This window comes from Ambystoma mexicanum, chromosome 6q (genome assembly GCF_040938575.1).
Source record: "Ambystoma mexicanum isolate Mex_15411 chromosome 6q, UKY_AmexF1_1, whole genome shotgun sequence".
In the NCBI taxonomy this organism is placed as follows: Eukaryota; Metazoa; Chordata; class Amphibia; order Caudata; family Ambystomatidae; genus Ambystoma; species Ambystoma mexicanum.
In genome coordinates this window covers 1410420252-1410434894 of record NC_090937.1, presented here as the reverse complement: position 1 = coordinate 1410434894, position 14643 = coordinate 1410420252, and the positions used below count along the sequence as shown (strand labels likewise).

Sequence of the window (14643 nt, the reverse complement as noted above, 5' to 3'; positions counted from 1 at the left end):
AAACCAATAAAACCTGTTTTAAAAAAACGTAATGCTCTACTTGTAGTGCATAACATTACCCAATATTGCTTGATGAATCCGATATAAGGCGTTTTCTCAAGATGGCTTACATGCACACATGTACTACAGTCGGATACATTGGTTCCAAGAGAAAACAGAAAACGACATGTTAGTGATTCTGACACCCACTTGATTTTCTTTGAAGAAACCTTTACATCAATTTACTTAAGTATTTACAAGCTGTACTCTTATAATTAACAGTATTATATGCTCTTTCCTTTAGGTCAGAGTTAATGCTGAACAAGAACATTTCCTTATTGTACCATTCGGACTTCTGTATAGTGAGGTCACTGCATCCAGTCTGGTAAGTAAGAATTGTGGTCCTTTTAGTTTTTCAAAATATAAATCCAAATATGTTGGATACTATTTAAACAGACATGATATTATGCATGTACTGTGAGTCCTATGTGTTGTGTAACTTCTGTCACCATAGTAAAAAAATGTATTTATAGATTTCTCATCCCAATCAGTGAAATAATGTCCAAAGGGATGTTTTGTATTTGCATTGGACCCTTTGAGTAGTAACAAGCCAGGTAAATGGAGAGTATTTAATCTGAAATAACCAGTGCACGCTTGGTAGATGTTGTGCTCGGTTGCATCATTTAAAGGGTCATTTTTATTTTATATTGAACACAGAATTGCAAAATGTCCAGATTGCGAAACTAATTGTCCTTTACAGTTGTCCAGCTGCAGCCAGACTTGAGAAAGCAGTGAATGATTTGCTAAAGTAATGACTCCAAAAAGCTTCTGGAATTTGTAGTTCACATTAAAAAAGCAGTATGTTGGCAGTAGCTTCTAAAACCTATTGCAACCCTGTTCAGTAATGTAGTATAAAGTTGCTTCAAAATCCAGCTGTAATAGCATAATGAAAACTTACAGGTGACTGACATTCTAGAATTTACTTTAGTGTTGAATGGTTAGTTTGAAGCAGTGCAATAAAAGAGCAACCTGTGTGCACTTTCCAACCCCATTGTAAGTCGGACACAAGTCGCTTAGCCTGTTTAAACTGCCTGGTAAAAGACAGTGAGCATTAACAGATGATTCAGAAAGTTACTTGAGGGCATGTTCGAACGTTTAGAGAGGCGATACCAGGCAGGAAATAGAATCAAAGCACAGCACCCCTTGATCATACGCGGGCCTTTCGCGTCAAAACGGGCACTCATGGAGCATGAATCTTGCCGTAAAGAGGATTGGATGTAGAGCGCCTTCATACTCTTACGTCCCCTCCCCTTTCCTCCATACTGCAAGGGCGTCCCTCCCAAGGGACGGAAGGTAGAACCTTTTTCACCAGACAAAAACCTTCTTTCCCTTTAAATTTAGAGGCGCGCAGGGGTGCGGACCTGGGAGCAGGCGCTGCCCTGACTCCGCTGCCACACCCCAGTCCCCTTTTCCGCGTCGACGGGAACGGGCCGAATTCACCAGCGCTCCTGGGGTTGGCTTTGGCCATGTAATTCCATGTGCTGATTCTTCTTCTGTGTCTTTTTTGTCTTTTAGCATACACATACTCTTTCCTCAAGTGTCACGCTCCTCCCCGGCGCATGCCGACTTCCACCGGGTTGAGCAGGTGTCCATCCTGCGACTGGCTCTTCCTAACTTCAGACCCCCACGCCCTCTGCCTACGTTGCCTTGGCCCAGACCACGGTTGGCAAGCTTGTACAGCGTGCAACGCCCTGTCATCGAGGTCTGAAGAACAGACTAGTCAGGTGGAGGGAGCTCTTCCAGAAGTCTCCTCCAGGGGACCTCAAGGACTTCGTGAAACATCGATCCAGGCCCAAGGTAGGGCCTCTATTTTCCATCATACCCCGCAAGGGAGACTCCTTCCCAATGACTCTCCTGCGTTGGAGGGATTGCTCAGGTCCTCGTACCAACACGTTCACAGAGGCTGCTTCAGCTAGCGACCTACAGACCGAGGGGTCCTCTGATCATCCCGATGACAGTGTTGAGGCATCGGAAGGTTCTTGTACCGGGTCTGCACTTGAGGGGCTCCGCCCTAGTACCAACATTATGTCCCAGGGGCCACGCCCTAGAACCGGCAATACATCCAAGGGGACGCCTAAACGCAGCTCTTCCGGGCCGAGGGTGCAGGGTAGGCCTCGCAATCCACATTCAAGTGTCTTGGAGGAGGCTGGGCCCAGTGAGCCGAGCACTGCAACGCAGGCACGTGGCAGGCAGCTCAACAAAATGACCGCTGTGCCAGACATCAGCACCCGTCTGACGCCATTCCAGGAGTTCGGCGAGGAACTAGTGTCAAGGTGGGACTGGCCTCAACCAGGTACATGGCCTGCAGCCTATCCTACATTTGCGCAGGGCAGGTTCCCGCTGCGTCCGTATGGGTGGGGTATGCAGTGGCTCCAGCTGCCTCCCGCTGTCCGGTCTATATCCCCTAGCACTCCTCCGGCCTGTGAAGACAGGATCTTTGAGATGAGAGGTTCCTCGGGCTCATGAAGTCCCCTTGGATGGGGGTTCTCCTCAGGGATGCCATCAGGGACATGCTCCCTCCAATGCTTACAGCACCTCAGGCTCCTCCACCGGCGCCCCTTGCGCAGCCTCTGCCTCTGGCCCCCCAGCCGATTCCTCAGGCAGTTCCGTACCAGCCTCCAGCTCCGGTCCCAGTACCCCAGCCGCCGGCTCCCGCTACTCGCCAACCAATGAAGAACCCTCCTGACCCTCAGGACACGGATGAGGAGGCTGACCCTGACACGCCCTCGTCAGCCAAGGCCTTCCACGAACATCTGGCAGGGCTGGTTGATTACCTGGGCCTGCCTCAATCTGAGGTCGTGCAACCGGCAGAGGGGGGGTCCTTGCTGAAGGCCTCATGCGGCGCCCTTCTGCCAAAACTTGAATTCCAGTGCAGACCAATGTAGTCTCCCTGGCCGAAAAGGGTTGGTTCAAGCCCCACTCTGTCCAGCCGGTCAATCGATGCCTGGACGCCAAGTACAGGCAGATGGAGGGGGATAGACTCTTGCTATCGGCCTATCCTCAGCCACACTCCTCAGTGATAGCTGCGGCATCACTATACTCCAAGCCTCAGTCATCCTCAGCTTCCTCCTCTGTGACGCTGATAGGCAAGGAGAAGAGGATCTTAGGTAAGAAGCTGTATTCCAACGTGTCCTTGCATCTTCGTCAAGCCGATGCCATGCTGGTTGCCGCCAACCAGAGGTTATGGCGGACTTCCTCCCAGAACACTCTACGCAGAGCCAATCACGTTTCAAGGCAGGACTGGCTGAGGCCAAGCTGGTGGCCTGGAGTCCACCGTGGCCTGTATTGGCTCCTCTAGACGAGCCATTTGTATCGCTACAGACATGAGGACAGCCTGGCTCCGTGCAACGAAATTCAACCCGGACGTCCAGGACTGCATCTTGGATCTTCCGTTTGAAGGTAGTGACCGCTTCCACTCCACAAACCACAAAGAGCTGGACAAAAAGAAAAACAGCTCACAAACGGCCATGTCTTTATCCATCTTGACAAAGGCCACGCCTAAATCGTACACCCAGTCACAGCAGCACTTCGACAAAGAGCGTACGTACGGAGGGTTCTGGGCCTTCCAGCAACGGAGGTCCAGGCAGCCGGACCACTCGCTGACTCCGAATTGGCGCATGCAACAAAAAAAAGGGGGGGTAAGGGCTTCTTTCAGTCCCCCTCCTCCACAACAGCCTCTGAGGGAAAGAAGGTATGACACGCCCCTTCGGGTCCACGTGTCTCCAGTGGGGGGCAGGCTTGCTCTTCATGTACATTTCTGGCGCCAGAATTAAGCGGATCCCTGGATCCTCTCCTCTCTCCTTCCCTCCACTCCCTCAAGTTGGGACAGCAACTCTTCTGGCGGAGATCCGCTCGCTCGTAGAGAGCCAAGCCGTGGAGGAAGTCACAGCCTCTCAGCGAGGCTTGGGCTTTTACTCCAGGATTTTTGCCATTCAGAAAAAGAACCAGGCGGGCCTGAGTTGTGCTGGTCCTTTCCACCCTCAACCTCTCCTTACCTCTACAAAAATTCAAGATGGTTACGCCAGCTTTTATAGCGAAGACATTGTGCAGGGGAGACTGGATGTGCTCTCTGGATCTGAAGGACACGTACCTACACATCCCGATTTGGCAGCCCCATCGTTCTTTCCTACAGTTCAGGATCATGGGCTACCATTTCCAATACAAGGTCCTTCCTTTTGGCCTCAACTCGGCCCCCAGAGTCTTTATCAGACTCATGAATACTGTGGCTGCCCTCCTCAGAGCGCAGGGCCTCCACATCTACCCATACCTTGATGACTGGCTCATCAGGGCTACATCTCTGGAAGCGGTTCACCACTCTTCCCATGTGCTTATGAACACACTGCATGATCTGGGCTTTTCGCTCAATCTCAAGAAGTCGCAGTTGCAGCCCACGCAGACTGACGTTCTTGGGCCTCATCTGGGACACGTGCTCTGAGAAGGTGTTTCCGTCAGAGGACAAGATCGCGGCCATCAAGAGGGCCACAACTCCCTTCCTCAGCAGAGAGGTGACCTCGGCCTGGTGGTACCAACATCTCCTGGGTCTCTTGGCAGCAGTCCTGTCAGCCGTCCCACACATGAGACTGAGGATGAGGAGGATTCAGCTGCACTTTGCGGCTTCATGGAACCAGTAGCGGAGCTCTCAATCCGAGATGATCAACGTTCCTGTTCCTCCATCTCTCCCCCCGGACCTCAGATGGTGGGCCAGGGACTGCAACCTACGGAGGGGGCAAGCCCTTCTGGCCTTCCACCCCGCAGGTCACATCACCACGGACTCCTCGCTCGAGGCTGGGGAGCCACCCTGGATGATCTCTCGGTCCATGGCACCTGGGCCCGACAGGAGCAGGAATACCACATCAATTGGTTGGAGCTGAACGCCATCTGGCTAGCGCTCAGAGCATTCCTTCCACTCCTCAGTGGCAAGGTTGTCCTCATCGAGGCGGACAACCCGACCAGTATGTACTATGTCAACAAGCAGGGAAGCACCAGATCCCCTCCACTGTGCAGACTGGCAATCAGCATGTCGGAGTGGGCCCTGGAAAACGACATCTACCTCACGGCAGTCCACCTTCCGGGGTAATCCAACCTGGAGGCGGACAGGCTCAGCAGGTTGGGAGCAGACAATTACGCGTGGCAGCTGAACGACCTCGTGATTCAGGAGATCTTCTTCAGGTGGGGTCTCTCCCAGGTAGATCTTTTTGCCACCTGGCACAACAAGAAGTGCTTTCAGTTCGCCTCCTGGCAGGGACAGGGCCCCGGCTCCCTGGACGACTCATTTCAGATTCATTGGAACGGCATGACAGTGTACACCTTCCCGTCCACTCTGCTGATTCACAGAGTGATTTGCAAGATCAAAGAGTCTTGCCAGCTCAATATCATTCTAATAGCTCCATGGTGGCCAGCCAGGCCATGGTTATTGGAGCTGCTCAGCCTCTCGGAGATGCCTCCGATTCACCTTCCGACGGGCTCAGCAAACCTGCCTCCAATCAACTCTAACTGGGAGTATAAAAGCAGCAGCCAAAAACATTGTGAGCAAATCGGAGGTGCCGGAAGGTACCAGAGAGAGCCCTAGTGAGCTGCAGAGACCCTGGGAGACCTGTAGGAAGAAAACAGCCCAAACGCTGGCCCTGCTACCAGAGAGGAGATTGCAGTGTGGAGGAGGAAACCACTTCCAGAAAGCAAGACCAGGGGCAACTGGGGTTGTCCGGCGGTACCAACAGTTAAACTCCTCCCCTGTACCAGGCGGGCAATCCCAGGTCTCTGAGGGGCAGAGGGAGAGACCCTGATCTCCAACTAAACATCCCCTTTTGGGTCCTGCAGCTCCCAATGACAGAAAATGCCATTTCGGGGAGCAATGAAGTGGGAGCAAAATTAGCCCAGTGCATTCTGGAACCAGAAGTCCCAAAAATCGGTTTGTTGAAATCGTGAACTTTTAAAGCAGGCTAGAGCCTGGCGGAGGGAAGTCTTCTTTGTGAACCTTGGAGGGATCCGTGCCCAGCAGAGGGAGACCCCTTTGAATCCTAAAAAGGGTCTGAGCCTAGCCAAGGGAGACCCTTGAGGTGCAAGGCAGACCGCACAAGGAGACCGCTATCCAGGCACGGCACAGCAGTTGAAGAGGAGGAGAAAGGCGGAGAGAACCAAAAAGCTGACCAGGAGAGAAGCAACCTTGCCCTTTCCGATGCAGAAATGCGAGACCTCCGTGGAAGGAATCTTAAGACCGCAAACAATAGCCTGTGTGTTGCAGCAGATGTCAGTGGTACACAGAGCGTGCCTACGCTGATCAGCAGGACCGAGGAAGACGACTGCCTTGACACCAGATAGTCTGAAAATCCAAGTGGTTCATTGGAGCCGGTGAGTCGAAGGGTAACCGATTTAAAGAAAACAAACTGTGTTGAATGAAAGTCACAAAGTGGCACATTGAGGAAAGTTCAAAGAACTTGTAAATTGTTAAGGGTAGACCAGCTACAGAGTGGTCCAGCACCATGTGGGTGCTCACTCGAGAGAATGAAGCTACTGATATCAGAAGGCCTTAGGGTATCCATGAGGAAAAGGTCAAAGTGGTCATACAGGGGTCTAGCAAAATCCCCGTACAGTCGGAAGTCTTTGACTGACAAACCATTGAGAACCGAAGGGAAGTGAATCCCTCACCAGAAGAAAGAAAAAGGAATTGTGAAATGGCAAGAGTGAACCTGACGGAGGGATGCCAATAAAGAGGGGCAAAGTCTAATGTCCCAAGGAACAGTGTGTTGACAAAAGTGAACCCGTCAGTGATGTCCACAGTGAACTGTTTAAAAAGACATTGATTTGTGAGTGCCAAAAGAGAAATTGATTTGTGGAAAGCCGTAGTGAACCAGACAGAGGGAGGCAAACAGTTGAGAAGGGTCTGAACCTGGAAGAGGGGGACGCAGGGGTGAAGTATCATCCAATGTACATTTGAAAGGAACTTTTTTTTTTTTGGAGCCTATGCGGTCCTCGGAGGCAAGAGACTTTTTGTAGACAAGAGACTTAACCACTGACTGCTGTTACCTAAAGCGGAACTGTTGTCTTGTGCTGGGAAAGCTCGAGGGTGTGCTGTGCTCAAGAGTCCTGCCTTGTCCCATGCACAAAATGTGGGGAAGGGAGACCCCCGGCTACTACATCCTGACATATAATTTGTGAACACTTCTTTCTTTCTTGTGACTCCTATCCCACACTCTTTTTGGTATTTAGTTGTAAGGTTTAGATTGGGCGTTTTTCCACCCTACCTATGCAGTTTAATAAACACCCTTGAGCTGTGATCACGTGTCTTTCTATTCTTGATACCATGCCTTCCTTACAGACCTCACTGCAGAAGACTCCTCATAAAGGTTTACAGAATGGTACCTGCCCAACTCGCTGCAGGCCAACAGACGTTTTTTAGTTTTGGCTATTAGGTGGCGCCGTAGGCACTACCTTTCAATGCAAAACTATTGTTATTAAAATAAGCTTGAAATAGGGCCTTTGAATGTAAGTTTCTAATGCTTTTCAATGCAGATGATGGATTTATGTAGTTTGGCTATGTGTCCCACCCATTTAATGCACATATTTCCCTCCCATTCTTATCCCATCTTTCCTCCAAACATACCACTTTATGCACTCTGGCTGCAAATGCATTGTGTGGTGAATGTGTCAGCCATTTTTACTTCCGAAATGGCGGACGCCATGTGTTAATGTTAATAAAAAGTAATTTTACTTGATTGTTGCTTTTAAAAATAAACTTTTAAGCTATGTTATGTATTTGAATGTATTTGTAATTAACACAATAAACAAGCTACAGTTGTAGTTATGTTCATCTAATATCTCTCTCAAAATGCCCATGTTATGATTTGTGGGTGTTGCTTTAGTGTTCCCTGGTGCATATATTCCCTACACAGCGTAACAGTTGCCGTGGCCAAGGGCAAGCGGAACCCAGCATTTGCAGCGCCTCTAGGCCGCCATGCCTGAGCGAAGAACTCAACAACCGGCTTTCGGCGCGTCTTGCAAGGAAGCAGAGAAGACTGGCAGGTGGCATGTTTTATGCAGCCTCTGTCCTCAAATGGCTGTAAAGCTGCTGCGGACGGCCATGATCTTACTCGCAGAGGGACACACACATGCCGTAACCACTTGCCCATATGTCTCTGACTGAGGCTATTATACGGCATATTTACTCTGTCAAAATTGACAGATCTGAATATGCAATTCTTTCACCTGGCCTGCGAGAGAGAGGCTATTTCCAGCCTCTGTTTACTACGTCAACTGCCTCCATAGGCCGCGCTGAATGAGGATTCCTGTCGGGGCTGAGTAGGACAGCCTGAAATCATCCCTCACTCCAAATTGACAAGCTGCTGAAAGTTTCATTGTTGTCTCCACGTTTGGCGATACAAGACCCTCAAGGGCCTACCCAGAAGGTAATTTTGGACTATTGCAATAGCCTCTCTCAATCTGCCTTCCTCTAATCTCCGCCATCTGCAACTTCTTCGTCACAGTATCTGAATGATGCCATTTCGGGGATATTATAGGGGAGTCATAGTAAGATGGCTGACTAAAACATATGAATGTTTGTGGGATGGGGGTTTGTGTTGAAAGGGAAATGGGGGGGGGGGGGGAACGGGACTTACCGGAGGACGCATGCTCCCCACTCCCCAAGTCTCCGCCACCCAGGTGATCCTCCCATTTCCACCCCCAGGGTCGGGATCCAAAAGCGATGGCCTTACCCTTGCCACCTGAGAAGAGTTTACTGGGGAAGAAGTGAGGATGACCTCTGGTTCCTCACAACTGAGGGTCTCCGTAAGGGGCTTGTGAACACCGGAGTACGCTCCGAGGCACCTCCTGTGGGGGGCTATTTGTAGCCCCAGTTCTACTGAATCGTGGGGTACCGGAGCTCGCTCTGAGGCCTCTGTCGGCTTCCCTCAAAAACAAGACCAGGGTGCACCCCGAGGCCTTGGCTGGGCTGGTTGTTACCGAACGGATGTTCGAGGCCCGTGCAGTTAAGACCGTTACCGGGCCTGGGTCTGAGGTCCCTCGTTCAGAGGCTAAAGCTACCAACAGTTCTGAGAGGCCGGACAAGGCTTTGTCAGTGAAAGCACACTGTTCCCGCTCTTGTGGTGATACCAGATCTGTTGAGGGGGCAAAGAAGCAAAGTTCTTCTTTTACCGGCAGTGCCGAGGTCCTTCCTTCGAAGGCTAATTTGGCGGTTGGTATGTCACAGAAACATTCCAAGCCTCATAGTAATCGGCCGAGGTTCCTTATGTTAAGGCTAAGATTAAGACCCCTGATCCATCGACAGGGACCCCTGCCTCACTTCCTCAGGTGCCGCAGTTCCCCTCAGATGAGGACAAAATGGCGCCCGTTCCCGCCACAACCACAGCGGCCATTTTAGGTGCTACCCCTACAACTACGCCATCGGCCTCTGGTGTAGGGCGCAGTCCCTTGGGTGAACCTAAGGTCCCTTGTGCGCATCCTTACCAGCCAGTTTATCATTTGAACGCCCGGATGCCTCTTCCACACAATGTTTTGTTGCCCGCAGGGGCAGCTCCTTTGATTTATGTGGATACGTCAGTGGAGGGGCCGGTGTGGCACCCTTCCCCGTTACGACCCTGGATTTGTCCACCTCATGAGAGGCCTCTCTAGGTTCCGAAGCAATCTCCTGAGGACACTTTTTTCGGTACTTTTCAAGCACTTGTGCGCACCGACCCCAGGAGGGAAAATTTCAAAGGGCTTTTCAAGGAGATATGTCCACCTGTGCCTCCGGCTCAACCCGTTCCTCCGGTAGTTCCGCCGGCGCCTCCCTTGCCTGTGGTGCCTCCCCCGGCTCTTCCGCCTGTGCCTCCATTGTCCCCAGTGGACAAGGCAGTGCCTGACACAGCTCAGCAGGATCCTGACCTGTCAGATGACCTCAAGGCGATCAGGACAACGAGGACCTTCCCCGCTCTATCAGAGCCTTTCATGACCGGGTACTGGACATGATGAGTTCCTTAGATGTTCCGGTGCCCGAGGCACCCGCTCCGCAGGAGGGCGTGCTTTCTGGGGCGTTCACCCTGTCTCCCTTGGAGTGTACCAGCCTGTTCCTGCAGAAGGACGTTCTGGCTGAGGTCCGAAGAGTATGAGAAAAGCCACACTCGGGACTTTTTGTCAATAAGAAGATTGACGCGAGGCACAGGCTACATTCCTCGGAAGAGGTGGCCCTGTCGTCTTGTCCGCCTCCCTCCTCCACAGTGGTGGCTGCGGCCACGTTGCATGCCAGACCTGCAGCATCCTCTTCCACGACGGCTACTCAGGTCTTGGGAAAGGAGGACAAGCTCCTTAACTCCCTAGGGAGAAGAATTTTTGCCAACTCGGCCTTGCAGCTCAGACAGGCCAACGCTGAGTTGATATTAGCGGGAGCTAACATGCAGATGTAGAAAAGTCTGTTGGAGTTTGAGGAGCACATCCCGGTCGAGAAGCTGGAGGACTTCAAAGGAGGCCTTTCCGATGCCAGGGTCTTGGCCCAGGATCTCCTGGAGGCTGCGGCTCATCAAGGAGACACCTCGGCTCAGGGCCTTATGCTGGGGGTTGATACCTTTGATGGTAAGGAGCTTTTTCATTCTTCTACTGATGTAGAGCTCACCAAGGCCAAGGATAGCACTCCGATGGCTAAATCATTGTCTGTTCTGGTCAAAGCTCCTTTCAAATCCCAGAGACCGTTGTCACAAAGTCGAAACTCTTCTGGTTTTAGGGGCTTCCTCGACCGAAAATCCCGCAGAGTGGATACTCCAGCGGGGAATAACCGCCGTAGACAACAGCGCACGCAGTTTTTCTCTCGCTCCTCAGCCTCCTCATCAGATTCAGGTGGCACCGCCACCGATAAGCCTACCAAATGAGGGTTTTCCGCGCTCGCACGAGACCCCGGTGGGAGGACGCATTGCGTCTCATTGGGAGGCGTGGCAGACCATCACAGAAGAAAGATGGGTCTCGTCAGTCGCTCGCGCAGGCTTCCGTTTACCTTTACCCCCTACCTCAACCCTCCTTTTCAGCTGTCGGGCTCACCCTCCCTCAAGGCCGAAGTTCAGAAACTTCTGGACCTCAGAGCTGTGGAACCCGTTCCCCTTGGAGAACGCTTCTTCTCCCGGCTGTTTACGGTGCCCAAACCCAACCAGGCTGGCCTGCGCACCATCCTAGACCTTTTCCCAGTTCAATCTTTTCCTACCCCAAGAGAAATTCAAGATGATCACGCCCAGCCAGTTACGCTCCTCCTTACAGATGGGCGATTGGCTCGGCTTTGTGGACCTTCAGGATGCATATCCTGATTTGGAACCCACACAGGAGCTATCTCTGCTTCTCTTTGGGAGAGGAGCACTTCCAGTTTCGAGTGCTTCCTTTTGGCCTCAGCTCGACGCCGTGTGTCTTCACGAAGATGTTGGTGGTTGCGGCCTATCTTCGTCTCCAGGGTATCCATGGGTATCCGTATTTGGACGACTGGCTCTTACGCTGGGGTGCGCTCCGAGGCCTTGGTGGGGCTTGGTGTTACCGACCGGATGTTCGAGGCCTGCGCGAATAAAGCTGTTACCGGACCTGGGTCCGAGGTCCCTCGTACAGAGGCTAAAGCTACCAACATTTCTTAGGGTCTGGCAAGGCCTTTTCGGTGAAGGTTGTTTCTCACCGTTCCTGCTCTTGCAGCGACACCAGATCTGTTGAGGGGGCAAAGAAGGAAAATTCTTCTTTTACCGGCAGCACCGAGGTCCTTCCTAAGAAGGCTAATTTGGCGGTTGGTATGTCGCAGAAACATTCCAGGCCTCATAGTACCGGCTCTGCCAAGGTTCCTTATGTTAAGGCTAAAGGTAAGAACCCTGATCCATCGACGGGGACCCCTGCCTCACTTCCTCACGTGCCGCAGTTCCCCTCAGGTGATGGCAAAATGGCGCCCGTTCCTGCCATGACCGCGGCAGCCATTTGAATGCTACCCCTACAACTGCGCCAGCGGCCTCAGGTGTAGGGCTGCGTTCTGGGCCTTGTGCTCATCCTTATCGGTCAGTTTATGACCGGAACGCTCGGATGCCCCTTCCGCACAATTTTTTCGTTGCTGCAGGGTGGGCACCTTTGGTTGATCTGCCCATCCAGATATGGGAGTGGGCCATGCTTCATGGTGTCTGGCTGCTTGCAATACACATCCTGGGCCAGCTGAATGTCACAGCGGATGCCCTCAGCCGGCGGACAGTGGTCAGCTACGAGTGGGAGTTGAAGGTGGAGGTCCTCTCATGGATTTTCTCACGTTGGGGCACACCGGAGGTGGACCTCTTTGCTACAGCGGTAAATAAGAAGCTTCCTCAGTATGCCTCCAGAGGGGGGCTGAGAGCCTCCTCTCCGGGCGATGCTCTCGAGATTCCATGGCACAACATGAGAGCTTACGCCTTCCCGCCTCTGCCTCTAGTTCATCGAGCAATTTGGAAGCTGAAGAACTCTGTGAACTGTTCCCTTCTGCTTATGGCCCTGTGGTGGCCGGCCAGGTTTTGGTTCTCAGAACTTCAACACCTGTCGGTGTTTCCGCTGATCAGGTACCAGTAACCCCAGATCTTCATCTAGGGGAACAGCAGATGTGGCACCCCCCCCACAATCGCTCAGCTTGGCGGCATGGTGCCTGAGTTCAAGTCTTTAGAGCATCTTAACTTGTCTACGGATAACATGCGTATTATCCAGGCGGCCAGGAAACCCTCGACCAGATCCCAATACAGGAGTAAATGGCTCAGGTTCTGTCATTGGTGTTTGGAAAAGCAGTTGGATCCAAGGGTGGCTACGATTGACACAGTGCTGTCCTTCGTGTCCTCCCTAGCAGAGTTGGGTGTTCACGTTCTGTCATGCAGAACTTACCTTTCAGCGTTTCCGCTTATCTTGCTACAGACCAATGCTCTTATTCTCTGAGTAACCCAGTGGTTAAGAGGCTTTTTGCAGGCTTGACATGCCTCTACCCTCTGGTTCATAGTCTGCACCCGCTGTGGGACCTAAATGTAGTCCCGACGTTGCTGAGTCATAAAACTTTTGAACCGATGGCCATGGTGGACCTCAAGTACCTATCCTGGAAAGTGTCCTTTCTGGTCGCTGTTACGTCTGCGAGGAGAGTGAGTGAGCTCCAGACCTTGTCGGTGGAGCATCCTTTCTTAGTCTTTCACAAGGACAAGGTAGTCCTACGGACAAACCCGGCCTTTCTACCGAAGGTGGTAACTGAATTCCATCTGAATCGGTCGATCTCCCTACCGGTCTTTTTTCCGAACCCTGCCTCAAGAGGCTGAAAGGGTTCGGCACTGTCTTGATGTCAGAAGAGCTCTTAAGTTCTACCTCGACAGGACCTCCGAGCTTAGGAGTTCTTCTCAACTTTTTGTGACCTTCGGTAACCCTGACGGTAAGCAGGCGTCTAAGGCGACTATTTCTCAGTGGATCGCCGCCTGCATCACAGAGTCTTTCACCGTCCAAGGGCTGAAACCTCCTAAGGGTATTCATGCACACCTGGTGCGGGGCAAGGCAGCCGCGGTTGATTTTCAGAAATGTGCCCCTGGGAGTCCATCGCGAGGGCAGCTACTTGGGCCTCCCCATCTGCTTTTGTAAGCATTATTGGCTTGACATGAGCTCAAGAGCTGATGCTCAGTTTGGTCAGGCTGTGCTGAAGAACCTATTTCAGTAAGGGGGTATTTCCATCCACCCGTAGTTCCTGTAAGGTGTGCTTGGGAATCTCCCATAAGTATGGAGGAAAGGGGACGGGACGTAGGAGTATAACCAGGTTACTCGCCGTAGTGACCACCCTACTCCTAGTCCATAGTCCCCTTTCCTCCATACGCCCGCCCGCCGTCCCCTCTAATAAGGTTCCTCTGTTATTGCTAATAGGTCTCTGACCTGGCGATAGAAAAGGACTGATGGGCGATGCGCGGGGCGGAGCCAAGGTGGGCGGAGTTAAAGCCGTGTGCCGGGCCCAGCGCAAGAAAGAGAGGAAGGACACATTTTTGGAAACATTTTGGATGCTTTTCACAAAGTGCTCCGGTCCCGTCCCACAGGACGGAGAGATGTCCCATAAGTATGGAAGAAAGGGGACTATGGACTAGGAGTAAGGTGGTCACTACGGTGAGTAACCTGCTTATTTTCCAGCAACTCCTTTTTGGAGTCAAACAGGTGAATATTCGGGGGTATCATGGGAGTACAGCATCTAAATACATGGCTGTGACAAGGGTAGTCCCAGTTTTTTAACAGTTTTTATAATTTGCTTGATAGCCTTCTTTTAACCTGCTTCTTTTTGATGAAACACAGCCTGTATGTCATCTGGAATTGATGTGGTCAATTATGGATATACATGACTGAAGTACAAGTGGCATTGGCTCTGCATAAGGCCAGACTGCCATAAGCACATTCAAACAATGGCACAAATATTTTTGGAATCTGGGTCTGCTGAAAGTATGGAAGCTGTAAAAATGTCAATACTGCTGGAGGCCTTCACTGCATGCCTCTATAGGAAGACTAGAAAGAATTCCTAAATCCTCTGGCACGGGGACATATTTGTATGCTACCTTTTTATAAACTACTGGACCCGGGGAATGGTTCTTGTAGATGGCCAGGATTGGTTTGGTAAGAGCCGCAATGAAACGCAACATG

The 14643-nt window shown here is 51.7% G+C and overlaps 1 protein-coding gene across 17 annotated transcripts in view; it reads left to right on the top strand.

The window, feature by feature from the left end:
- Positions 1–14643, top strand: part of LOC138516734 (alpha-adducin-like) — a 1748171-nt gene that overhangs the window by 554565 nt on the left and 1178963 nt on the right. For all 17 annotated transcript variants that reach the window (XM_069632094.1, XM_069632098.1, XM_069632088.1 and 14 more), the window contains exon 6: positions 284–364. In XM_069632094.1, coding sequence (XP_069488195.1) covers positions 284–364 — 81 coding nt within the window. The remainder of the gene's footprint in view (positions 1–283; positions 365–14643) is intronic.